The 26,942-nt window shown below is 37.8% G+C and overlaps 1 protein-coding gene across 8 annotated transcripts in view; it reads left to right on the forward strand.

Annotated features, from left to right (window-relative positions):
• The window catches only part of LOC134068923 (complement factor H-like), a 70,972-nt gene that overhangs the window by 1,520 nt on the left and 42,510 nt on the right, over nucleotides 1-26,942 (forward strand). For 5 of the 8 annotated variants that reach the window (XR_009936736.1, XM_062524739.1, XM_062524737.1 and 2 more), the window contains exon 6: nucleotides 21,492-21,554. The exons of 2 other annotated variants lie outside the window; for them this stretch is intronic. Coding sequence is in view for 4 of the 6 variants with exons in the window: in XM_062524739.1 (XP_062380723.1) it covers nucleotides 21,492-21,554 (63 nt within the window). In the remaining 2 variants the exon portion in view is untranslated. Of the gene's footprint in view, nucleotides 1-5,080; nucleotides 5,168-6,208; nucleotides 6,388-7,184; nucleotides 7,659-21,491; nucleotides 21,555-26,942 lie in introns of those variants that run through there. One more of the 8 variants, XR_009936738.1, reaches the window with a different exon arrangement.

A 26,942-nucleotide genomic window follows, 5' to 3' on the forward strand; every position in this document is an offset into this window, starting at 1 on the left:
ACAATCACTGCATTGTCACATCAATATCATTTACATTACATTCAACTACAGTATATCACAAGGGGCATTGTCTAGTTTTACACTTACCGGTTTCACTGCAGAGCTTCCCCTACAGCTTTAGCGTGTTTTACATCACTCCTCAATCGGTCAGTCTGCCTTTTCATGAGCATGATTGCGAGGCTGGGAGACTTTCTGTTTGTCAGTGCACCGGCCCGCCGGCCCAAAGTTGCAAGGGTGTTCACAGACGCTTGGTGGAAGCAAAACGGCCACCATTCAACCCGGAAAAAGACATACTGTATAACCATTCTAATAACTCTGAAGCTGATAATAAGCAGTTGTGTAAATATTCACCCCACCTTACAGTGACTGACCTAAATGAACAGCCAATTGGTGCTGTAGTCTCTCAGACTCGAAATGAGACAGTTGCCTGCTGCCTAAATAGAGAGCTGTCATACTAGACATGACTTTTAAGATTGAGCATAGCACTTTTTAACTAAATGTGTGTCTCTTTTTACTCACTCTCTGCATTTTTGCACTTTACTGTGAAGCACTTTGGTGTGGCTCAGCCGTCTGTAAATCGTGCTATACAAATAAATTTGACATTGACATTGACACTCTAGAATCTTTGGTTAACACTATGGTATGACATTAGCAAAACTAGAAATGTAATTCCAAGGAATTACCAGTGCATGAAAATGCAAAAAAAATGTATAGATAGATTATGTAGATATGGTTACTAAGGTGTAGCTAGGGTAAACATGGTGGTTGCATAGTTTAAAGAGAGTTGATAGTGTTAAAGGAATAGTTCGGAATTTTGGACATAGGACCTCATTTCCAACTTTACCGAGGTGATATAGGTCGGTGGAGACCGTTTTTATTGCGTTTAGCCCCTTCCTTCAGTTGCAGCGTCCCCCTTTGCTAACGCTTGCATTTCTACGGTAACATCAGTCTGACATCAACAACAGTCTTGCTCACTCCACCGCACACCCGAGACAAGTCAATTAAATCGTCGGACTATCGATATACATGTCCGTGTTGATAGAATAATTTTAGAAATAAAACTAACCTTGCAACTCAATGATTTATTACATTTTGAGGGACTAGTTTCTCAATATCAATCCGCCACTGCCATACAGGGAACAAAGTAGGCTATTGCAATGCGATGCAAGGTTCGTTTTATTTCTAACATGGTTCTATCAACACAGTCAGGCATGTGCATCGATAGTCTGACGTTAAAATGTATTTGTTTCGGGTGTTCTGTGGAGTGTTTTCAGTGGCAGGCTGGATGTTACCGTTGACTTGCGTTATCTTGGCACCAGATTAGCACGAGATGAACGCTGCAACTCATAGGAAGGGCAGAAATTCACTGAAAATGGTCTTCACCGACCTAGATCACCCAGACTGAGTTGGAAATGAGGTCCTATGTCCAAAATTCCGAACTATTGCTTTAAGGTAGACATTTAAAAGCTTAAACATTCCTGTTCTAACTTAACTAATGAACTAATGATTTCTCACAGGTATTCTAAAATGTTAACTATGCTAACAATGATAACCAGGTTGATTGGTTTACTTGGCTAATGATTTCTAACAGTTATTGTAAAAATGCTAGCTATGTTAACAGTGCTAACCAGGTTGATAAGCTAACTTAGCTGATGATTTCTAGCAGTAATGCTAAAAATGCTAACTATGCTAACAATGCCAACCAAGTTGATTAGCTAACTTAGCTAATCATTTTTAGCAGTTATGTTAAAAATGCTAACTATGCTAACCATGTTAACTATGGTAACAATGCTAACCAGGTTGATTAGCTAACTTAGCTAATCATTTTTAGCAGTTATGTTAAAAATGCTAACTATGCTAACAATGCTAACTATTTTAACAATGCTAACTAGGTTGATTAGCTAACTTAACTAAGAATTTCTAGCAGCTATGCTAAAAATGCTAACTATGCTAACTAGCTAACTTGCTACTGAGGACTTCTATTTTGAAACATTTGTTGATAGGGTATCCATGGCTGCCACTATCAGGAATAAAGAAGTTACTGTAGTAAAATCATGTTGGTTGCTATGGAAACGGTCATAAACACTTCATTTTAATGGTTGCTATGTTGGTTGCTAGGTACATGGAGGTCTCATGTAGTTGACTGGAGGCATAGTTGAAGATAACTGACAGTTGGAATGGTTGAACAGTTAAATAGTTGAGTAGTTTCAATGGTTAAATGATTTAATAGTGTATTATTGCAGTGAGGACTTTTATTTTGAAACAGTTGTGGAAAGAGAGTTTAACAGGATATGTAGTCTTCACAGAGAGATTGTAGGCTTAAAGCCTGAGAGAGAGAGGGCTGCTGCAGGTGGGGCTGGCCACCTGGCATAAGATTCTAATTGCTTAATGATCCGATTGTGATGTCATAGAGGCCAATGTTAAGTCTATGGGGACATTTTTAATAGTTTTTAATTCATAGTTTAAAAAGTATAAAAGTTACAAAGTTGAAAAATACATAGCAGCATTCCCCTATTTAAGACCTACGTTGCGACGTTTGAATGAAGTTTCTAATTTAAACGGTTCAAGCTGAATAGAAAAAATGAATTTGGTAAGCGGAATAATAAGAAGCCTAGGAAGAACGGTACAGTGCATTTTCATGCACTGTAACTAGAGAATGTAATTCCAGGGAAATTACGAGTGCATGAAAATGCAAAAATGTCCAGATAAATCATGTAGATATGGTTGCTTAGGTGTTGCTAGGGTAGACATGGTGGTTTCATAGTTTATGAAAGTTGAAAGTGCGAAGACAGACTGTTTAAAATTGAATGTGGATAGCTTAAAAGCTGTTGATCAAAAGATAATTTAATGAATGTTGACAGACTAATAGTTTAATTGATGTTGATAGGTAAATTATTTTAAATGGATGTCAATAGGTATAGTTTAATGGATGTTTAATGTTTCACTAATGTTTTCTAGCAGTTATGTTAATAATGCTAATATGCTAATCAGATTGCTGAGCTAACTTAGCTCATGTTTGCTAGCAGTTTTGCTAACAATGCTTACCATGCTAACAATACTTACTATGCTAATAATGCTAACGAAGGTGATTAGCTAACTTGGCTTATGATTTTTAGCAGTTATACAAAAAATGCTAACTATGCTAACAATGCTAACCAGGTTGATTAGCTAACTTAGTTGATGATTTCTAGCAGTTATGCTAAAAATGCTAACTATGCTAACAATGCTAACTTGCTAGTGAGGACTTTTATTTTGAAACATTTGTTGCTAGGGTATCTATGGTGGCCACTATCAGGAATAAAGAAGTTACTGCAGTATAATCATGTCGGTTGCTATGGAAGCTGTCATAAATGCTTAACTTTAATGGTTGCTATGTTGGTTGCTAGGTACATGAAGGTTTCATATGGTTGACTGGAGGCTTAGTTGATGATAATTGACAGTTGGAATGGTTGAACAGTTAAATAGTTGAGTAGTTTCAATGGGTAAATGATTTAATAGTGTATTATTGCAGTGAGGACTTTTATTTTGAAACAGTTGTGGACAGAGGAAACAGTTTAACAGGATATGTAGTCTTCACAGAGAGATTGTATGCTTAAAGCCTGAGAGAGAGAGAGCTGCTGCAGCTGGCCTGGCCACCTGGCGTAAGATTCTAATTGCCCTATTATGATGTCATAATGTAATGTTAAGTCTATGGGGAAATTTTAATAGTTTTTATTTAATAGTTCAAAAAGTATAAAAGTCACAAAGTTGAAAAAAACATAGCTGAAGTCACTTAAGTAAGACCTACGCAGCGCAGTTTGAATGAAGTTTCTACGTTAAACGGTTGAAGCTGAATTCGACGCACAAAAAGCGTTGAAGAAAAATAATAAGAATACTTGGGATAACAGTAGAGTGCATTTTCATGCACTCTAATAACATACCAGAATTTCAATGATCAAAGGTGTCAAAAGTATTCACATTCATTACTCAATTAGAAGTAGATATACAGAGTTTTTATTGTCCAACTAGAAATGCAATTCCAAGGAATTACCAGTGCATGAAAATGCAAAAATGCATAGATTGTGTAGGTATGGCTACTAAGGTGTAGCTAGGGTAAAGATGGTGATTGCATAGTTTAAAGAAAGTTGATAGTGTGAATGTAGACAGTTTAAAGCTGAAACATTCCAGTTCTAACTTAACTAATGATTTCTATTCATGTTAAAATGTTAACTATGGTAACAATGATAACCAGGTTGATTGGTTAACTTAGCTACTGATTTCTTGCAGTTATGGTAAAAATGTTAACTATGCTAACCATGCTAACCAGGTTGATTAGCTAACTTAGCTGATGATTTCTAGCAGTAATGCTAACAATGCTAAATTTGCTAACAATGCTAACCAGGTTGATTAGCTAACTTAGTTGAGTATTTCTTACAGTTATACTAAAAATGCTAACTATGCTAACAATGCTAACCAGGTTGATTAGCTAACTTAGCTAATCATTTCTAGCAGTTATGTTAAAAATGCTAACAATTTTAATTATGCTAACCATGCTAACTTTCTAGTGAGGACTTTTATTTTGAAACATTTGTTGTTAGGGTATCCATGGTGGCCACTATCAGGAATAAAGAAGTTACTGCAGTATAATCATGTTGGTTGCTATGGTAACTGTCATAAACACTTAATTTTAATGGTTGCTATGTTGGTTGCTAGGTATGTGGATGTTTCACATAGTTGATTGGAGGCATAGTTGATGATAACTGACGGTTGGAATGGTTGAACAGTTAAATAGTTGAGTAGTTTTAATGGTTAAATGAATTAATAGTGTATTATTGCAGTGAGGACTTTTATATGGATATGTAGTCTTCACAGAGAGATTGTATTCTTAACCCTTATGAGCCCGACCATTCTAATATCGTTAAAATTTTAAAGATGACCAATTGTCTTATTTCTCAGCTGTCCAATGACTGATTTTATTTCTGAAATCTTCCCCGTAATCCTGACAACATAAGCTTCAATTTGATATCATTGGTTAAGGGGTTTATGGTGCGAAAATGTTAGGATACTTGAAGATGAGTCGTGAAAAAATATGTCTCTTCAGTCAGTGCATTTGACGTGGGGCAGCCGGAGACCGTCTGCACTTCGGGAGATTACATCAACTGATAGCCATACTGCTGGATAAATTGAGGTAAGATATATTTCAAATCAGTTCTACTTATGGTCAATCTTAATTTATAGTCCTAAAATCATGTTATTTGACAGTAATATGCTTTCTCATTAGCGTCAACATTATGGCATAGTTTGGCTAGTGTTAGCCACCAGGCACGTCAGTTTTAGCTAGCTGCATTACTCTGAACTGCATGTCATATTTTCGTTTGCTTTTGATGTCAGTTATTTTCATTTAACAATTTCATTTAGGAACCTGTAAGTAGCCTATATAACATGTAAGGAAGTTCGTGTTCTAGTACCAATTTACATGTTAGCTAAGCATAATGTTGACAGGTAAGTACTGCTACAGAAGTAAGCTGAGAAAATACCGTGAGCTGCGTGTTTACGTTCCATCTACAGTAACGTTAGACATGAAACAAGTTGATTGATATTGTTTACTCCTGGCATAGTTATAGAAATCATGATGTGAAATCACAGATTCTGTCAGAAATGTTTGTATTACCTTTTGTCAGGTTGTCACCAGGCAGTTTTATCAGTAGTAGTGAACTAGCTTGCTTGATGCTATCCTCTGCCAAAATGACAAACATCAGATGTGCTAAGATTTTCTAAGTTGACATGACATGATTAAGAAGCTATTTTCACTCCTCAATATAGTTATAGAAAGTATGATGTGAACTCATATTTGTCATAAATGTCATTATTGCATTTAGTCAGTTAGTCACTAGGTGAAATGTAATCATGTGAAATATAATCTTTGTCTTGATGCCAGCCAGGCAATCAGATTTAGGGTAGCTAAACCCTTGTGGAAAGTGTGTAATAACATTACATTTCATTGCATTTTCAAGTTGTGCTATTTTGAGTCACCCAGATTGTGTCAATAATTTAGTCTACCTCTTTGTGTGTGTGTGTGTGTGTGCGCGCGCGCGCATGTGCATGCATGCATGCGTGCGTGCACACACACCCAAACACACACACACACGCGCACACACACACACAGGTGTTTAGGTTTAGGATTTTTTTGGTACAGTATTACATTTGTATGGTTTTGTTGTTGCTTCAGATGGAGGATGCCAAGAAGAGGCTGACAGCTGATGAGCTTGAACTCATAGTAGCTCATCAAGGTGAAAGCCATGAGCGGATGGAGGAAGAAGAAGAGGACCTACTGGACCAGGACCTGCTGAGTGACAGGGGGCAGGATGAGGAGGAGAAGGAGGAAAACCTGCCATCATCCTCAGTTTGGTAAGTAGCATGTATTTTATTTCATGTATTATACAGTACTTCATATGTAAAACATGGCAACATTTATATTAATTAATTTTATTTGGTGGGTTTGGGGTGGATTAGTCATTCTCCTGAAGGTCCTGTGTCTGGGAGGAAGCGTACACGCTTCTCTGACCCTTTTCCTACTTATACTGATAGGGACACAGAAGCACCAGTTCCGATACCATTTAGTCCGCGTCGTCCCTTAGGTGTAGATTTTGGTGGTGTACGTAGGGCGGTGCAGACTGCCACAAAAACACTGCGTGAAATAGACTTCTTCATGTTGTTTTTTACTCACGCTGTTGTGTCATACTTATGCGGTTTTACAAAGCAGAGGGGGTGGGAGCTTGTGCTCAGTAGGCCGTCATATGCAAATAGTGCAGGAGCATGGGACGAAGTGACCCAAGAGGAGTTTCGCAGGCTTCTGGGGCTGATCATTTACATGGGCTTCACTTCCCTCCCTATTATCCATCGTTACTGGGGAACCAAGTCTCTCCAGGGATTGTGGGCCAAATTGTTCAAACACATACACAAACACACGCACGCACGCACGCACGCACGCACGCACACACACACACACACACACACAGAGGGTAGGGTAGGACAGGGCAGCTCAGCTTCTGCTGAATGCTAAATCTGAAAGCAATGTTGTTTACTAGTAAAACAAAGCCGCCCACCATTACACTCAGGGGCCGCACAAGCTACTTTTGTTTTATGCTCCTTTTTAATTTTTTTATAACATAGCCAACAATTTCTCTGTGGCTCCTGCTGTACAGGAACATGTACCTGATGAAAAGAAGACGGAGTAGTTGTTGGAGGAGCTGAAGGCCGAGGTTGAAAAACTGTATCGACGGAAATGCCTGCCAGTTGTCGTGTTAGATTTTCTCTAAAGTGTATCTGGTTGTAGCTACCTAGCCTAGGTTCAACACCAGATTCTGCATTGCCAATCTTGAAATAATAAGAAACTATTGACGACGGCAATGTCCCCGAAGTGGAGGAAAAACGTTTTCAACCACTTCTGTGTTTTTTGAAGTACACAATATGTCCTATCTAATCTACTTTCAAATGTTAAGACCACATTGATTGTTGAGTCATATTGAAGTTGATTGTATTCCTAGCTTTTGATTAAATAATATTACTTTATATATGTATATAGTTTTCATAATATACTGATTTACATAAGAAAGTTCACATTAATTGTATGTATCTATTCCTAAATGTTCTTAAAAATATATAGATTTACTTCCTGTACTACTGGCAATGTTCTATTTTTTCTTAAGTCATTCCTATTGACTGTATCATTTGCTTTTATACAAATAAATGGTTTATTCTAATAGACCACATAAATCTAAACCATTGTGTCTAACTTCATTATTAGTTTTTATCTATACTTTTATGTTGTTGGTGAGAAAGAAAATGTGAATTCTGTAAACATTCTAAATCCCGTTTCCAGCATTTTTTTTACACTGATCACTAAATTCTATACTGGACTGTTCGAACCTTCTGATACTACAAATGACTTTACTGTAACTGACCCTAGGCAGATGGGTTGGGCCCTTGAGTCGTGGATCTGTCTGAGGTTTCTTCCTGTATGTATCTCCAATTCTAGGGAGTTTTTCCTTGCCCCTGTTGCTCATGGGCTCTCTTTGAAGGTTTAACACTCTGTAAAGCGCCATGAGACATGTGTAATGTTTTGGCGCTCTATAAATAAAATTGAATTGAATTGAATTTAATTGAAATTTACCATAACTTTTGAAAGGTTAAGGATATTCCAATTCTGTTTTTTTTTCTGTTATATAGCCCACAACTTTCTGAACATGTCATACACTCTATATTTTTCTCTATCTTGTAGAGAAATATGCTAAAAATGATTTTTTATGTGAATGAAATTACATTTTGACAAATGTTGGATACATATTTGGAAAGGATTTCAAAGACTGCTCATTGCTTTATCATTACATTGCATGTCAATGCAATGTACTGTTATCACTGTTCTTCTTAAAATAGTTATTCTTCTTCCGACCAAAATCAATGATCAAAGGCTCTAAAACCACTGAACCGTTTAACGTCATTCAAACACTCCTACACAGGTCTTGTAACGGAGATTTGTTAAATGTATTTTTCACATTTGTGAACTTTATACTTTTTGAGATATTTACGATAAAAGAGTTCAAAAATCCCATAGACTTAACATTGAGACGCTTTGGCGGCAGAAATGGATTGTTACGTAGTGCTCATTAAGCTACAGCTGTAGCAAAGAATCCTTCATTAGCCATCTGCTCCGCTTTAACCCTCTCTGGCTGTAAACACTAGTGACTAGAAGAAGCAATCTAACGTTGATACCATGCCACGGAACGTTATCGTCTTCGTCTTGTCTCCTACAGTAGCCCACTCCTATCTTGCTTCGTTACAGTAACCGGTTAGCTCTAGGTGACGTTGGGACCATAGTTAGACAATCAAACCCTAACGTAAGCACTATTAGCTAACGACAATCAAATTTAATGTTAGCTTCTAGCCACGCCAGTCTTAACTCAGCGTCCAACCTGATAGACATGCCAGTTGTAGGCTACCATTTAGGTTTAAGCCTTCTTCTCACAGTCGTTTGTACAGTAGGCTACAAGCTACATTGATCTCATCATTGCCATCATAATGTTTGTTGTTAGCAAGCTAGCTAACGTTATTGCTAAATCATTTCCTCAGCCTACCTGTTGCTGCATACATCATACGTTGGTGAACTTCAGTAGGCCTACTAAACAAAGTGTCAGCGCTTGCAACTCGTTTGAAGTTGGCAACTTTATTTCAGTCTATTATTTTAATAAATGAAGATTTATTTTCCAAAATACTATCCACAATTTTAATCCATTTTCATGAATCACTTTTTAAATGTGGGTTTCCAAGTAATTTCAGTGGAACTGTAATTGGGTTATTGTTATTCATCTATTCTTATTGTGTCATACAGTAGCCTATGTTGTCTTTTTAACTAATAGCCTACAATGTTTTACACAGCAACCTTTTTACATTTACATGCAATGGTAATTCCTTCCGTGGAATTACATTTTCTAGTTATTACAGTGCATGAAAATGCACTGTACTGTTCTTCCTCGGTCTTCTTCTTCTTCTTATTATTATAGTGCATGAAAATGCACTATACTGTTATTCCAAGTCTTCTTATTACAGTGCATGAAAATGCACTGTACTGTTCTTCCTCGGTCTTCTTCTTATTACAGTGCATGAAAATGCACTGTACTGTTATTCCAAGTCTTCTTATTATTACAGTGCATGAAAATGCACTGTACTGTTCTTCCTCGGTCTTCTTCTTCTTATTACAGTGCATGAAAATGCACTGTACTGTTATTCCAAGTCTTCTTATTATTATTACAGTGCATGAAAATGCACTGTACTGTTCTCCCTCGGTCTTCTTCTTCTTCTTCTTATTACAGTGCATGCAAATGCACTGTACTGTTCTTCCTAGGCTTCTTATAGTTATTATTATTCCGCTGACCGATTTTTCTAACCGCAATTTCTCTTCAACCGTTTAACTTAGCAACTTCATTCAAACTTCATAACGTAGGTATTCTAATGGATCGGGTTGCTATGACTTTTCAACTTTGTAACTTTTATACTTTTTGAGCTATTAAATAAAAACTATTAAAAATTTCCCCATAGACTTAACATTGGCCTCTATGACATCACAATCGGGTCGTTAAGCAATTCAAATCTAATGCCAGGTGGCCAGCCCCACCTGCAGCAGCCCTCTCTCTCTCTCAGGCTTTAAGCATACAATCTCTCTGTGAAGACTACATATCCTGTTAACTGTTTCCTCTTTCCACAACTGTTTCAAAATAAAAGTCCTCACTGCAATAATACACTATTAAATCATTTAACCACTGAAACTAATCAACTATTTAACTGTTCAACCATTCCAACTGTCAGTTATCATCAACTATGCCTCCAGTCAACTAAATGAAACCTCCATGTACCTAGCAACCAACATGCAACCATTAAAACTAAGCGTTTTTGACAGTTTCCATAGCAACCAACATGATTATACTACAGTAACTTCTTTATTCCTGATAGTGGGCACCATGGATACCCTAGCAACTACTGTTTCAAAATAAAAGTCCTCACTAGCAAGTTAACATTGTTAGCATGGTTAGCATAGTTAGCATTGTTAGCATAGTTAGCACTGTTAGCATAACTGCTAAAAATGATTAGCTAAGTTAGCTAATCAACCTGGTTAGCATTGTTAGCATAGTTAGCATTTTTAGCACAACTGCTAAAATGATTAGCTAAGTTAGCTAATCAACATGGTTAGCATTGTTAACATAGTTAGCAATGTTAGCATAGTTAGCATTTTTAGCATTACTGCTAGAAATCATCAGCTAAGTTAACTTATCAACCTGGTTAGCATTGTTAGCATAGTCAACATTTTAGAATACCTGTTAGAAATCATTAGTTAAGTTAGAACAGGAATGTTTAAGCTTTAAAATGTCTACCTTAACACTATCAACTCTCTTTAAACTATGCAACCACCATGTTTACCCTAGCTACACCTTAGTAGCTATATCTAATTTTTTTTGCATTTTCATGCACTGGTAATTCCTTGGAATTACATTTCTAGTTATTATTCTTCTTCTAACGCACGCAATTCAGCTTCAACCGTTTAACGTAGAAACTTCATTCAAACGTTGTTGCGTAGGTCTTGCTTATGCCATGCCTGCTTTGTATTTTTCAACTTTGTAACTTTTATACTTTTTAAACTATTAGTTAAAAACTATTACAATTCCCCCCATAGACTTAACATTGCTCATTATGACATCACGGCAGCAATTAGAATCTTAGGCCAGGTGGCCGGCCACCTGGGCACCAACTGTCAGTTTCTCTCAGGCTTTAAGCATACAGTCTCTCTGAAGACTACATATCCTGTTACTGTTTCCTCTGTCCACAACTGTTTCAAAATAAAAGTCCTCACTGTAATAATACACTATTAAATCATTTAACCATTGAAACTACTCAACTATTGAACTGTTCAACCATTCCAACTGTCAGTTATCATCCACTATGCCTCCAGTCAACTACATGAAACCTCCATGTACCTAGCAACCAACATAGCAACCATTAAAATTAAGCGTTTATGACCGTTTCCATAGCAACCAACATGATTATACTGCAGTAACTTCTTGTTTCCTGATAGTGGCCACCATGGATACCCTAGCAACAAATGTTTCAAAATAAAAGTCCTCACTAGCAAGTTAGCTAGTTAGCATGGTTAGCATAGTTAGCATTGTTAGCATAGTTATTATTTTTAGCATAACTGCAAAAAATCATCAACTAAGTTAGCTAATCAACCTGGTTAGCATTGTTAGCAAATTTAGCATTGTTAACATAGTTAGCATTTTTAGCATTGCTGCTAGAAATCATTGGTCAAGTTAGCTAATCAACCTGGTTAGCATTGCTAGCATAATTAGCATTTTTAGCGTAACTGCTAGAAATCATTAGCTAAGTTAGCTAATCAACATTTTAACATGAATAGAAATCATTAGTTAAGTTAGAACTGGAATGTTTCATCTTTAAACAGTCTACCTTCACACTATCAACTCTCTGTAAACTATGCAACCACCATGTTTACCCTAGCTACACCTTAGTAACCATATCTACATTATCTATCTTTTTCTGCATTTTCATGCACTGGTAATTCCTTGGAATTGCATTTCTAGTTATTATTAAACTTCTTCTTCTAACGCAGCCAATTCAGCTTCAACCGTTTAACGTAGAAACTTCATTCAAACGTTGTTGCGTAGGTCTTGCTTATGCCATGCCTGCTTTATATTTTTCAACTTTGTAACTTTTATACTTTTTAAACTATTAGTTAAAAACTATTACAATTTCCCCCATAGACTTAACATTGCTCATTATGACATCACGGCAGCAATTAGAATCTTACACCAGGTGGCCGGCCACCTGGGCACCAACTGTCAGTTTCTCTCAGGCTCCTCTCTGAAGACTACATATTCTGTTCCCCTGTATCCTCTGCGCACAACAGTATCAAAATAAGTCCTCCTAATTCCATTCAACTTTATATCCATTCATCTTCTTCAAACCATTCACTCATCCACCCATTCTAAACAGTCTGCCTATCAACATCAATTAGACGATCTACATTCAACTTTTAAACAATCTACTCTGTCTCAGGCTGGCTCTCTTAAGACTAGCCAGTTAAATTGATTACACCTGTATCTGTATCCACTACTCTCAGTAGAGAGCTGTGTCTCTCCATTCTACAAGAATATAAGGCACATTCCATCCAACATTCTATCCATTCATCTTCTTCAGACCATTCACTCATCCACCCATTAAACTGTCAATCAATATCTATTAAACAATCTGCCTATCAACATCCATTAAACAGTCTGTCTATCAACATTAATTAGACTATCTACATACAACTTTTAAAGTATTTACTGTGGGTCCCTCTCAAGCAGCGTTTATATGTCCTCCCTCGCTCCTCGATCCACAATGATCTACATAAAGAAAGATAGAAGAAGGGCTAGACTATCCCATTGTTGCCGCTCCATCATTCTTTATGTAGATCAGTGAGGAGCGAGAGAGGACGCGTAAACGCTATATGAGAGGCACCTTCTGTCTCAGGCTTTAAGCATACAATCTCATTAAGACTACAGATCCTGTTTCACTACGTCCTCTGTCCACAACTGTTTCAAAATAAAGGTCCTCACTGCAATAATACACTATTAAATCATTTAACCATTAAAAACTACTCAACTATTGAACTGTTCAACCATTCCAAATGTCAGTTATCATCCACTATGCCTCCAGTCAACTACATGAAACCTCCATGTACCTAGCAACCAACATAGCAACCATTAAAATTAAGTGTTTATGGCCGTTTCCATAGCAACCAACATGATTATACCGCAGTAACTTCTTGTTTCCTGATAGTGGCCACCATGGATACCCTAGCAACAAATGTTTCAAAATAAAAGTCCTCAATAGCAAGTTAGCTAGTTAGCATGGTTGACATAGTTAGCATTGTTAGCATAGTTAGCATTTTTAGTATAACTGCAAAAAATCATCAACTAAGTTAGCTAATCAACCTGGTTAGCATTGTTAGCAAATTTAGCATTGTTAGCATAGTTAGCATTTTTAGCATTACTGCTAGAAATCATCGGTTAAGTTAGCTAATCAACCTGGTTAGCATTGTTAGTAAAGTTAGCATTGCTAGCATAATAAGCATTTTTAGCGTAACTGCTAGAAATCATTAGCTAAGCTAGCTAATCAACATTTTAACATGAATAGAAATCATTAGTTAAGTTAGAACTGGAACGTTTCATCTTTAAAACGTCTACCTTCACACTATCAACTCTCTGTAAACTATGCAACTGCCATGTTTACCCTAGCTACACCTTATCTACCATATCTACATTATCTATCTATATCTGCATTTTCATGCACTGGTAATTCCTTGGAATTGCATTTCTAGTTATTATTATTCTTCTTCTAACGCACGCAATTCAGCTTCAACCGTTTAACGTAGAAACTTCATTCAAACGTTGTTGCGTAGGTCTTGCTTATGCCATGCCTGCTTTGTATTTTTCAACTTTGTAACTTTTATACTTTTTAAACTATTAGTTAAAAACTATTACAATTTCCCCCATAGACTTAACATTGCTCATTATGACATCACGGCAGCAATTAGAATCTTAGGCCAGGTGGCCGGCCACCTGGGCACCAACTGTCAGTTTCTCTGGCTTTAAGCATACAGTCTCTCAGAAGACTACATATCCTGTTAACTGTTTCCTCTGTCCACAACTGTTTCAAAATAAAAGTCCTCACTGCAATAATACACTATTAAATAATTTAACCATTGAAACTACTCAACTATTGAACTGTTCAACCATTCCAACTGTCAGTTATCATCCACTATGCCTCCAGTCAACTACATGAAACCTCCATGTACCTAGCAACCAACATAGCAACCATTCAAATTAAGTGTTTATGACCGTTTCCATAGCAACCAACATGATTATACTGCAGTAACTTCTTGTTTCCTGATAGTGGCCACCATGGAAACCCTAGCAACAAATGTTTCAAAATAAAAGTCCTCACTAGCAAGTTAGCTAGTTAGCATGGTTAGCATAGTTAGCATTGTTAGCATAGTTAGCATTTTTAGCATAAATGCAAAAAATCATCAACTAAGTTAGCTAATCAACCTGGTTAGCATTGTTAGCAAATTTAGCATTGTTAGCATTTTTAGCATTACTGCTAGAAATCATCGGTTAAGTTAGCTAATCAACCTGGTTAGCATTGTTAATAAAGTTAGCATTGCTAACATTATTAGCATTTTTAACGTAACTGCTAGAAATCATTAGCTAAGTTAGCTAATCAACATTTTAACATGAATAGAAATCATTAGTTAAGTTAGAACTGGAATGTTTCATCTTTTAACTGTCTACCTTCACACTATCAACTCTCTGTAAACTATGCAACCACCATGTTTACCCTAGCTACACCTTAGTAACCATATCTACATTATCTATCTATTTTTGCATTTTCATGCACTGGTAATTCCTTGGAATTGCATTTCTAGTTCTTCTTCTAACGCACGCAATTCAGCTTCAACCGCTTAACGTAGAAACTCCGTTCAAATTTTGACGCGTAGGTCTTACTTACGCGATGTGGGCTTTGTATTTTTCAACTTTGTAACTTTTATACTTTTTAAACTATTAGTTAAAAACTATTACAATTTCCCCCATAGACTTAACATGGCTCATTATGACATCACTGCAGCAATTAGAATGTTACCCCAGCTGGTCAGCCACCTGGGCACCAACTGTCAGTTTCTCTCAGGCTTTACAATCTCTCTGAAGACTACATATTCTGTTCCCCTGTATCCTCTGCGCACAAAAGTATCAAAATAAGTCCTCCTAATTCCATTCAACTTTATATCCATTCATCTTCTTCAAACCATTCACTCATCCACCCATTCTAAACAGTCTGCCTATCAACATCAATAAGACGCTCTACATTCAACTTTTAAACAATCTACTCTTTCTCAGGCTGGCTCTCTTAAGACTAGCCAGTTAAATTGATTACACCTGTGTCAACTACTCTCAGAGAGCTGTATCAGTGTCTCTCTTAACAAGAATATAAGGCACATTCCATCCAACCTTCTATCCATTCATCTTCTTCAGACCATTCACTCATCCACCCATTAAACTGTCAATCAATATCTATTAAACAATCTGCCTATCAACATCCATTAAACATTCTGTCTATCAACATTAATTAGACTATCTACATACAACTTTTAAAGTATTTACTGTGGGTCCCTCTCAAGCAGCGTTTATATGTCCTCCCTCGCTCCTCGATCCTCAATGATCTACATAAAGAAAGAGAGAAGAAGGGCTAGACTATCCCATTGTTGCCGCTCCATCATTCTTTATGTAGATCAGTGAGGAGCGAGAGAGGACGCGTAAACGCTATATGAGAGGCACCTTCTGTCTCAGGCTTTAAGCATACAATCTCATTAAGACTACAGATCCTGTTTCACTACGTCCTCTGTCCACAACTGTTTCAAAATAAAGGTCCTCACTGCAATAATACACTATTAAAATCATTTAACCATTTAAACTACTCAACTATTGAACTGTTCAACCATTCCAACTGTCAGTTATCATCCACTATGCCTCCAGTCAACTACATGAAACCTCCATGTACCTAGCAACCAACAGAGCAACCATTAAAATTAAGTGTTTATGACCGTTTCCATAGCAACCAACATGATTATACTGCAGTAACTTCTTGTTTCCTGATAGTGGCCACCATGGATACCCTAGCAACAAATTTTTCAAAATAAAAGTCCTCACTAGCAAGTTAGGTAGTTAGCATAGTTAGCATTGTTAGCATAGTTAGCATTTTTAGTAGAACTGCAACATATCATCAACTAAGTTAGCTAATCAACCTGGTTAGCATTGTTAGCAAATTTAGCATTGTTAGCATAGTTAGCATTTTTAGCAATACTGCTAGAAATCATCGGTTAAGTTAGCTAATCAACCTGGTTAGCATTGTTAGTAAAGTTAGCATTGCTAGCATAATAAGCATTTTTAGCGTAACTGCTAGAAATCATTAGCTAAGTTAGCTAAACAACATTTTAACATGAATAGAAATCATTAGTTAAGTTAGAACTGTAACGTTTCATCTTTAAAACGTCTACCTTCACACTATCAACTCTCTGTAAACTATGCAACCACCATGTTTACCCTAGCTACACCTTAGTAACCATATCTACATTATCTATCTATTTTTGCATTTTCATGCACTGGTAATTCCTTGGAATTGCATTTCTAGTTATTAAACTTCTTCTTCTAACGCACCCAATTCAGCTTCAACCGTTTAACGTAGAAACTTCATTCAAACGTTGTTGCGTAGGTCTTGCTTATGCCATGCCTGCTTTGTATTTTTCAACTTTGTAACTTTTATACTTTTTAAACTATTAGTTAAAAACTATTACAATTTCCCCCATAGACTTAACATTGCTCATTATGACATCACGGCAGCAATTAGAATGTTACGCCAGGTGGCCGGCCACCTGGGCACCAACTGTCAGTTTCTCTGGCTTTAAGCATACAGTCTCTCAGAAGACTACATATCCTGTTAACTGTTTCCTCTGTCCACAACTGTTTCAAAATAAAAGTCCTCACTGCAATAATACACTATTAAATCATTTAACCATTGAAAATACTCAACTATTGAACTGTTCAACCATTCCAACTCTCAGTTATCATCCACTATGCCTCCAGTCAACTACATGAAACCTCCATGTACCTAGCAACCAACATAGCAACCATTAAAATTAAGCGTTTATGACCGTTTCCATAGCAACCAACATGATTATACTGCAGTAACTTCTTGTTTCCTGATAGTGGCCACCATGGATACCCTAGCAACAAATGTTTCAAAATAAAAGTCCTCACTAGCAAGTTAGCTAGTTAGCATGGTTAGCATTGTTAGCATAGTTAGCATTTTTAGCATAACTGCAAAAAATCATCAAATAAGTTAGCTAATCAACCTGGTTAGCATTGTTAGCAAATTTAGCATTGTTAGCATAGTTAGCATTTTTAGCATTGCTGCTAGAAATCATTGGTTAAGTTAGCTAATCAACCTGGTTAGCATTGTTAATAAAGTTAGCATTGCTAGCATAATTAACATTTTTAGCGTAACTGCTAGAAATCATTAGCTAAGTTAGCTAATCAACATTTTAACATGAATAGAAATCATTAGTTAAGTTAGAACTGGAATGCTTCATCTTTAAACAGTCTACCTTCACACTATCAACTCTCTGTAAACTATGCAACCACCATGTTTACCCTAGCTACACCTAAGTAACCATATCTACATTATCTATTTCTGCATTTTCATGCACTGGTAATTCCTTGGAATTGCATTTCTAGTTATTATTCTTCTTCTAACGCACGCAATTCAGCTTCAACCGTTTAACGTAGAAACTTCATTCAAACGTTGTTGCGTAGGTCTTGCTTATGCCATGCCTGCTTTGTATTTTTCAACTTTGTAACTTTTATACTTTTTAAACTATTAGTTAAAAACTATTACAATTCCCCCCATAGACTTAACATTGCTCATTATGACATCACGGCAGCAATTAGAATCTTAGGCCAGGTGGCCGGCCACCTGGGCACCAACTGTCAGTTTCTCTGGCTTTAAGCATACAGTCTCTCAGAAGACTACATATCCTGTTAACTGTTTCCTCTGTCCACAACTGTTTCAAAATAAAAGTCCTCACTGCAATAATACACTATTAAATCATTTAACCATTGAAACTACTCAACTATTTAACTGTTCAACCATTCCAACTGTCAGTTATCATCAACTATGCCTCCAGTCAACTACATGAGACCTCCATGCACCTAGCAACCAACATAGCAACCATCAAAATTAAGCGTTTATGACCGTTTCCATAGCAACCAACCTGATTTTACTACAGTAACTTCTTTATTCCTGATAGTGGCAGCCATGGATACCCCATCAACAAATGTTTCAAAATAAAAGTCCTCAGTACCAAGTTAGCTAGTTAGCATGGTTAGCATAGTTAACATTATTAGCATAGTTAGCATTTTTAACATAACTGCTAAAAATGATTAGCTAAGTTAGCTAATCAACCTGGTTAGCATTGTTAGCATAGTTAACATTATTAGCATTGTTAGCATTTTTAGCATAACTGTTAAAAATGATTAGCTAAGTTAGCTAATCAACGTGGTTAGCATTGTTAGCATAGTTAGCATTGTTAACATAGTTAGCATTTTTAGCATTACTGCTAGAAATCATTAGCCAAGTAAACCAATCAACCTGGTTATCATTGTTAGCATAGTTAACATTTTAGAATACCTGTTAGAAATCATTAGTTAAGTTAGAACAGGAATGTTTAAGCTTTAAAATGTCTACCTAAACACTATCAACTCTGTTTAAACTATGCAACCACCATGTTTACCCTAGCTACACCTTAGTAGCCATATCTACATTATCTATCTATAATTTTTTTGCATTTTCATGCACTGGTAATTCCTTGGAATTGCATTTCTAGTTACCATTACCATTCCAGTATTCAGTGCTCAGAGACATATATTGGTGACACAGGGGATTTTTGGACAGAGAAGGCTTGATGGTTCCAGACTCCAGACAGTAGACACCAGTCCCTACCGACTCATCCTCAATTACAGAGTGCACTCAAATGGGTAACACCCTCACAGCTAAACCGAATTCCGAATTGATTCAGGCGTAGGGTACCACATTCAGTTTTGGGCTGGATTTCCCTCTCCCTAGCAGAAACAGGATCTGACATAACCATGTTGTACCATGGTTACAGGTGTACTCACATGGAAATCACGTTTGTATGAAGCATTCTCCATGACATGTGGCATTACAGTTTTATCCAATCGTTTACACACAATTTTGAAAACAGGGCTCTTTTTGTCTAAACACCTCACACAATTAACCAAAAACCACACCAAATTAGCAGAACACAAAAGGTGGTTAGCAAAATGGAATATTTCAGTCAAAACAATAAACAAAGTGATAAAAACCTTATACTGTTCTCATATCACTTACACATTCTTTCAGCGATTCTACACTGTCTCCATATTATACACACCAACACAATAAATTCAAAACACATCTGTAAAATCCCTCTTCCAATATATGGATCTTATTCAGACATATTGTTTGAGAGCATTAGGATAATTTAGATGACGAAAATATTTTGATGAACCCAAGACTTTCTTCATGATTACTTTTGAGATATAGAGAAAATATACAATAAACTCATCAAGCAATGCTCAAAACTGATGCTGCAGACAATATTTATTTATTTCACTGTAACATATGTTCAGTTACAGTGACAAGTCAATCAACAGAAACTGGCAAAATTATAGTTCTTACTACTGTAAAGTGTAGAAAAATAAAAATCTGTAGGCCTACACAAATAAAAAGTACTGTACACTTACAGTCACTGAAGAAAAACTAAAACAACAATACATACAAGTAACAACAATACGTAATACTCTAATCATCTCTCTGTCTAGCTGGATCAGGCCATAAGAGTTAATCCACATCACAGGCTATGGGTGATTCTCATTTGGGCTTTTATACGTCCTCCCTCGCTCCTCGGGATTCGATCCTCACTGATCGACATAAAGAATGATGGGGTGAAAACAATGGGATAGTCTATCCAGTGTTATTTATAGATCAGTGGGAACGCCCCTCGAGGATTGATCATCGAGGATCGAGGAGACATGTTGAGAAGCCCCTTATGTCTTCATTGGCAAGGCAAGACTGTATAACACATCTGAGTGCTGCGTTTTGCACGTGTGCTTACACACCTGGTGGATGTGATTATTCAATTTGTTCTTTAGTGTGGTCATTGGCAAGCCAGGGCCTTAGTAACCTTACAATCTTTATCTGTTAAAATGTGTTTTACGTTTTGACATTCACTGTAATGTTTTGCAAAAGTGTGAAGCTGAATTTGTGCTTACTGTTGTACTACTCTGCACAGGTGTTTTGCTTCTTGAGTGTTAAAGAGAAACTATGCAGGATTGGCGATTTCATCTCCGGTTTCGGTTTCGTTTTTCGTTTTCGCTCGTTTTATGCTTGCATATTTCTCTACAGAGCTTCCCCGACAGCTTTAGCGTGTATATTTATACATATATAGGCTATACATAAATATATAAATTGCAAGCGTGGTTCTTCTTGTTCCTTACCCGTCTCAGCCTTCTAGATGTAAACAAGGAGCGATTGCCTCCTGAACAAACTGCAAGGTTGCAATAGCGGATAGGGACACTGGGGGGAGGAAATATTACTGTTTTCGATAAAACTGGTCAGTCAAGCAAAACAACGATTTCTAAGCGATTTTATGACTATGAAAAAGTTGCATAGGGTCTCTTTAAGTTTTGCTAACTGTCTGAAATTTTTAATTTTAGTGTGTAAACAGTTGAAAAAAACTGTAATTGACGTAACCATCGATGTTCACTCAGATTTGGAGTGTTTGTAACACACTAACACTTAAAAAGACATTCTTGTATAACTTGTATAATCCAAAAATGTCATAAACTGACTAGATGATTGATTTCTAGGAGTAGTTCTGTAAAAGGACATGTAATTCATTAGGCTCTCAGATGTTTCTTTCTTTATTAAAAACACCTGAAATGACAAATACTGGAAAATGGGTTGTCCGATTTAGGATTGAGAGGTCTGGCAAAGTGGTAGGGCTACATAGCCTCCCAAACTGAGGGTTTTCAGAGGCAGAAATCCTGTAGTAAAGAAATTGACCAGAATGTCTTGTAAACATCAACACAGTAGCGGTGGAAGATGTACCAGAGAATAAGAAATCAAAGTATTTCTTTCTCCAGACTGTTGTAGGTTTATAGTTTTAACCCACTTTAAATGCATTAGGCTTAATCATATGCATTCTATAAAAGCATTCCAAACACAAACACATATGTGTGAAATTAATATTTCAGTGTAATTAATGTGCATATTTTCCTCTCTGGTAACAGGACAGAGATTTCAGCATCCAAGCAAGACACCCATGAAAGAGCAAATTGAGTCATCAGTTTCTGGTATGTTTTTAATGAATCCTTGTATATTTAGTGAATATTAGATAGATAGATAGATACTTTATTGATCCCCAAGGGGAAATTCAAGTATTACAATGGCTAGGGCTTGTTACCCCACTCAAAATGTTTGATGACTGTTGTCTGGTGGCAGGGGTGTGGTGAAGAGGTGGGTGGACTTCCGGTTGGTGAGCGGAATGGAGTAGTGGCATTTTTTCCAGGCTCCTGCCACACAGTCTCTATTTCCAGTATTATTTAGTCGGTTTAATCTTAACAGCATTTTAAACATCTGCTTGACAGTTCTAGCCAGCCAATATGTCTAACACCACTAAACAATCAAAGAAAGAACTTTCACCGGACTCTGCTATCGACAATGCTACTTTAGCTAGCATGCTAGCTGAACTCGGGCAGACTTGCTAACAAAGCCTGACTCACTGTCCGTCAGATTTGAAAATAAACTCGCTGCCATTGACGCCAAGTTGGACGGTATACAGACTACAGTTACTAATCATGACCAACACATTTCCGACCTGGAATCTGGGCTGAATGAACTGCAGTCATTGGAATCTGAGCTAACCAACATTGCTGATGACAACGCTGAACCGAAAGCCAAGATAACTGACTTGGAGGGGAGGCGGTGCAATGTGCGTCTTATTGGAGTACCCGAATCTGTCGAGGAAACATGACCAACAATATTTGTCTCTAATTTGTTGGTGGATATACTGGGCAAAGATGTGCTGACTTCTCCCCCAGAGCTCGACAGGGCTCACCGTGTGCTGAGACCCAAACCAGCAGAGGGGGGTAAACCTAGGGCAGTGATCATTTGCCACCACAAATTTCAAACTAAGGATTTAGTGATTCGTGCTGCTCGCAAGAAGCGAGATTACCTAAAATATGATGGCAAGTCGGTGTACCTATACGATGAATACTCTCCTGAAGTGATGGACCAGCGAGCTGAATATAAGGAAGTCATGCGCCAGCTGTTCACTTTCAAGTTCAAGCCCTCTCTACTGTATCCAGCACGACTGTTCATCAGGACTGACCACGGGGAGAGACAGTGCCTCTTTTCGGTGAAGGAAGCCCAGCGGTTCTTGGCATCACACCAGATATCCGGATCTTTGATGGCGACTGACGACTGATCCTAACAAGAGGCAATTAGCTGTTCAGGTTACTCTTATTTCTACTCGTTTTACTTTATTATTATATCATTGTGTTTGTTAGTTTTCTTCTTATTATTATTATTATAAACTATTATTATTGTTATTCCTCTGCCATTGGAGTCTATGGCAGCCCATAGAACCGACTGGTGAAAAGATGTGAAATTTGGCACACTGATTAGGGACAGTCTGATGATTCATGTGACCAAGTTTCATGTCGGCAACTCAAGCCCTCTAGCGCCACCAACAGGTCAAAGTTGGATGTGCGTTCACGCACGTAACTTTTGAACCCTTGGGCCAATTTTCAAAAACCAGGTATCTTTGTAATCATGTAATTTTGGATTTTATTAAAAACACTTAAAATGTATTGGAGGTCACAATTTTTCTCTGATTTTCACCAAATTTGACAAAGAGCATCTTCAGACCAAGACTAATTCAGCTCGTGCTTTTCGTCTTCGGAACTTTTACCGTTGGCCCATAACAGCCAATCAAAACTCGTGGCGAAGCCGCCAAACAGGAAGTGGGCTCATATCTCAGCAACCCTTGCACACATCGAAGCCAAACTTAGTACATGGACTCTGGACCCCATCAGGAGGAGACACAAGAAATTTGGTGACCTTTGACCTCTAGGGGGCGCTGCAATTAGCAAAAAGGCATTTTGGCCTGTAGCTGTTCATGTGTTTGAAATTATTTGATTCGGCTGCCATATTGGATTTAATCAAAACCCCTCAAACATTTCCACAGGTCGCAAAATTTATCCGATCTGAACGAAACTTCACACGGATGATCTTCAGCCCGAGTGTAACATAAGTCTTCGGCGAAGCCGCCGAACAGGAAGTGAGCTCACATCTCGGCCAATCTTGGGTTGTTTGACATCAAAATTCTAGTGACTGCTTAAAACTACATACCTAACGTAACAGCATTGAGTTACCATGGCAACTCTGGCCTTTTGACCTGCTTGCTTGGCCCCCACATTGCTGCTTGCAGCTATATTTATTATTATTATTATTATTATTATTATTATTAATTTCTTGGCTTGATGATGTTTCATGTGTGACATCCCTAACAGATATAGAGCTGTTCTGTCACGTAGAATAATTAGACTAATAATTTATAAGAAATGAAATAACAAATAATCATATAAGCTACAGCTGTCGCCTATTTTGCCCCTTCCTGTTTCGTGTTGGAGCGAGTTCACTATTGGTTGTTAATGTTCACGTCACCATTTGCATGAGCCACGACTGAAAAGACTTCCAATAATATCAAACATGTTTGATATTGTCGTAACGGCAAAACAAGAAAAAGACTGACTCCGACGGACTTAAAACTGCTAAGATTGGCACCTTACACTAAACTACTTGGTTGACGGGAGCGTTCTGCGATTCCAGTACAACTCCCATGACTTCCAATTTTGGAAATTCAGTCGCTGACTGTTAACCCTCTAACCGCCCAGGTTTTTTTTTATTTTTGCATAAAAATTTCAAAAGGCCATGGCTTGAAAGTGGTCAGAGATAAAGTCCTACTGTAAATGTGAAAATCATTGAGTATGAACTAAAGTTTATGAAAGGGGGTCAATTTACTCATCTAATTTGCATATTATGACGTCACAGGATGGCAATAACGTCAAATTATGCACCTTTTAGTAAATACTGGTTGTTGAACACATTTGAGCAGTTTTACTTTGATTTTTGTAATTTCTCCTACATAAAAAATGAACAGGACCACAGTCACATTTAAACCAACAATAGTAAACTATTAGTATTACCTAGGGTGACCAGATTTCTCTGAACCAAAACCGGGACACTTTTGTGCGTTATCAAATGTAACGTCAACATGCGACAGATTAAACTTTTTTTTCGTAGCCGTCCTTAAGCCCAAACGGTAGTGGGGGTTCGGGTGTCACCCCCGAGAAAATTTCTTAAATATTGCTGTGTAAATGCACAAATTCTGTGCACTTTCAGTCAGAGATTAGGGCATGCACTGTCTGACTCCTAAACATTATAGCCTATAGCCTATGCATGAAAAGATTTTTTGAAAACGAAACTAATATTTTCTCAACCTTAGTTTACATGATAACTCTAAACAGCTACTCTTGTCAGATGGCCATTATACATCACTGAAAAGCGGAGATTCCAGGCGTTCAGTAAAGGTATGGTTTGCCCCCTTTTTGATAACGACCAACCCCTCTGGCTCACGGACTAGGTTATTGAGAATGATGACTTTCTCTTCAGCATTGTCGTAGCGTACTGCTAGCCATTAAAACGAGGCAATGAAACAATGTAACGTTGACTGCAAAGATTGTGCAGACTGCGATTGACTGGCACACGATCACACACACACAAATCATAAGTCGGACACTTTATGCTAGTTTCTACATGGGTTTAGGTAGTGATCGGGCTATATTAAAACCACACTTCAACTGTGGTTGGTGAAAACCGGGACATATTAGCGTCCCGACGGGCTTTTGTTGGGACTCGGGACACGCCACTCAAAATCGGGACTGTCGCAGGAAAACCGGGACGTCTGGTCACCCTAGTATTACCACAATCCCTATGTTACTATACAATAAAGTAGCCTGGTCAAATCAGTTCCTATTGCGGGTGATTTTGTAGTTCTCCAGAGCCCTATTTTTACTAGCCCTGCTGTCAGTGTCTGTAATTGACATGGTACAATCATCATGATTATCACTGGCACCTAGCACACCATGCTTATGAACCCTCTGGCCAATATTACAATCAAGCACCTTGATTATCAATGCAGACTGCATGGTGCTTGATTGTATACACCTGTGGAAAGGGACCTGATGAAACCCATGATTACTTCTTCTTCTTCTTCTGTAGTATTTGGCGGTTGGACATGCCGGAGGATACCCAGCAACGCTTCGTCTGACATCACGTGAAAAGAGCTAATTAAGCATCACTGTTCTTCCGACGTCTGTGGACTCCCCTTCTTGCGGGGTCATCCCTATGTTCCCCGGGTCCTATGTTCCCCGTTTTTTCCCAAAAGGGTCCTATGTTCCCCGGTTGCAATACATACCGGGGAACATAGGACCCTTTTTGGGAAAAGCGGGGAACATAGGACCCTTTATAAACTTAAAGAAAAAAAGGGTCCTATGTTCCCCGGTTCCATAGAAAGTGGGGAACATAGGACCCGGGGAACATAGGACCTGGGGAACATAGGTACGCTCCCCCGCTTGCAATGACACAGACGATAAAACTAGAAATAGACTGCGTGCTCGGAGCCTCACTGCCTTGTTGTTCATCGACTTGAATGGACCCCCTATTGAGAATTCTAACCCAGTGCAAATGGAAAACAATACTTTCAATAGCAAATTATTATTAATAATATATATGTAGCCTCTCTGTCTGCTGTGTATTTGCATGCACGAAGTTGTGCCGTGCGCAAAAAAAACCTCCCCCTCTTGAACTTGAGCGCCTATGTCTTTTTTAGGCTAGTTTGGTAGTATTTATTTAGTACTTATTATTATTTGACCTATTATTTATTTTACCTATTTTTTAAAAATATTCAACAAAAAAAAAAGAGACCCCCTTATATTAGGGTCAAAGTCATAATTCGAAGCCTGAACATAGGCTACCTATTAAATGAACAGAAGTGAATTTGGGGAGTGAATTACAACTAGCCACCCATTCATTTTAGAGCTTAGATTCTCTGCCCAAACCTGAACTGCGGACCAGTGTTAAGGATCTCGATCGATGGGATCCTGTTTCCTGGGGATAAACAATTAGTACTTCATCACGAGCAGGCAGTTTTACCTAATTTACTGCAGATGTGACTCCGATTCTAGAAATGGTAACGTTAACCACACTAACTTTGCGTTGAGCCAATTGAACCTACAGTACTTCTGTGCACTTTTTTGACTGTCCATAAACAACAGGCAACATGAGCCTTTGGCAAAAAAACCCACTCTATAGATTAGAACCTGCGCCTCTCCGATATGTGGGATGGGGAGACTAGTGCGCTACCAATATGCTTCTCAGTATCTGCCGTTCATTCCGACATATCCCCACTCCGACATTGACGTCCAATTGTCGTAGTGTAGGCATTTCTCCTTATGGAAAAAGGTCCCACCACTCCGACATTTTCTGTTTTCATGGTCGCAGTGTTGCCAAAAGTGGTGGGGACAAAATCTGTGATAACAAGTGCTGGGTACATGTACTGTAGGCTACCCAGCGTCGCCGGTTAAAATGAACATGCCTCCGTTTTAAAATAGCCTATA

This window comes from Sardina pilchardus, chromosome 21 (genome assembly GCF_963854185.1).
Source record: "Sardina pilchardus chromosome 21, fSarPil1.1, whole genome shotgun sequence".
Classification (NCBI taxonomy): Eukaryota; Metazoa; Chordata; class Actinopteri; order Clupeiformes; family Clupeidae; genus Sardina; species Sardina pilchardus.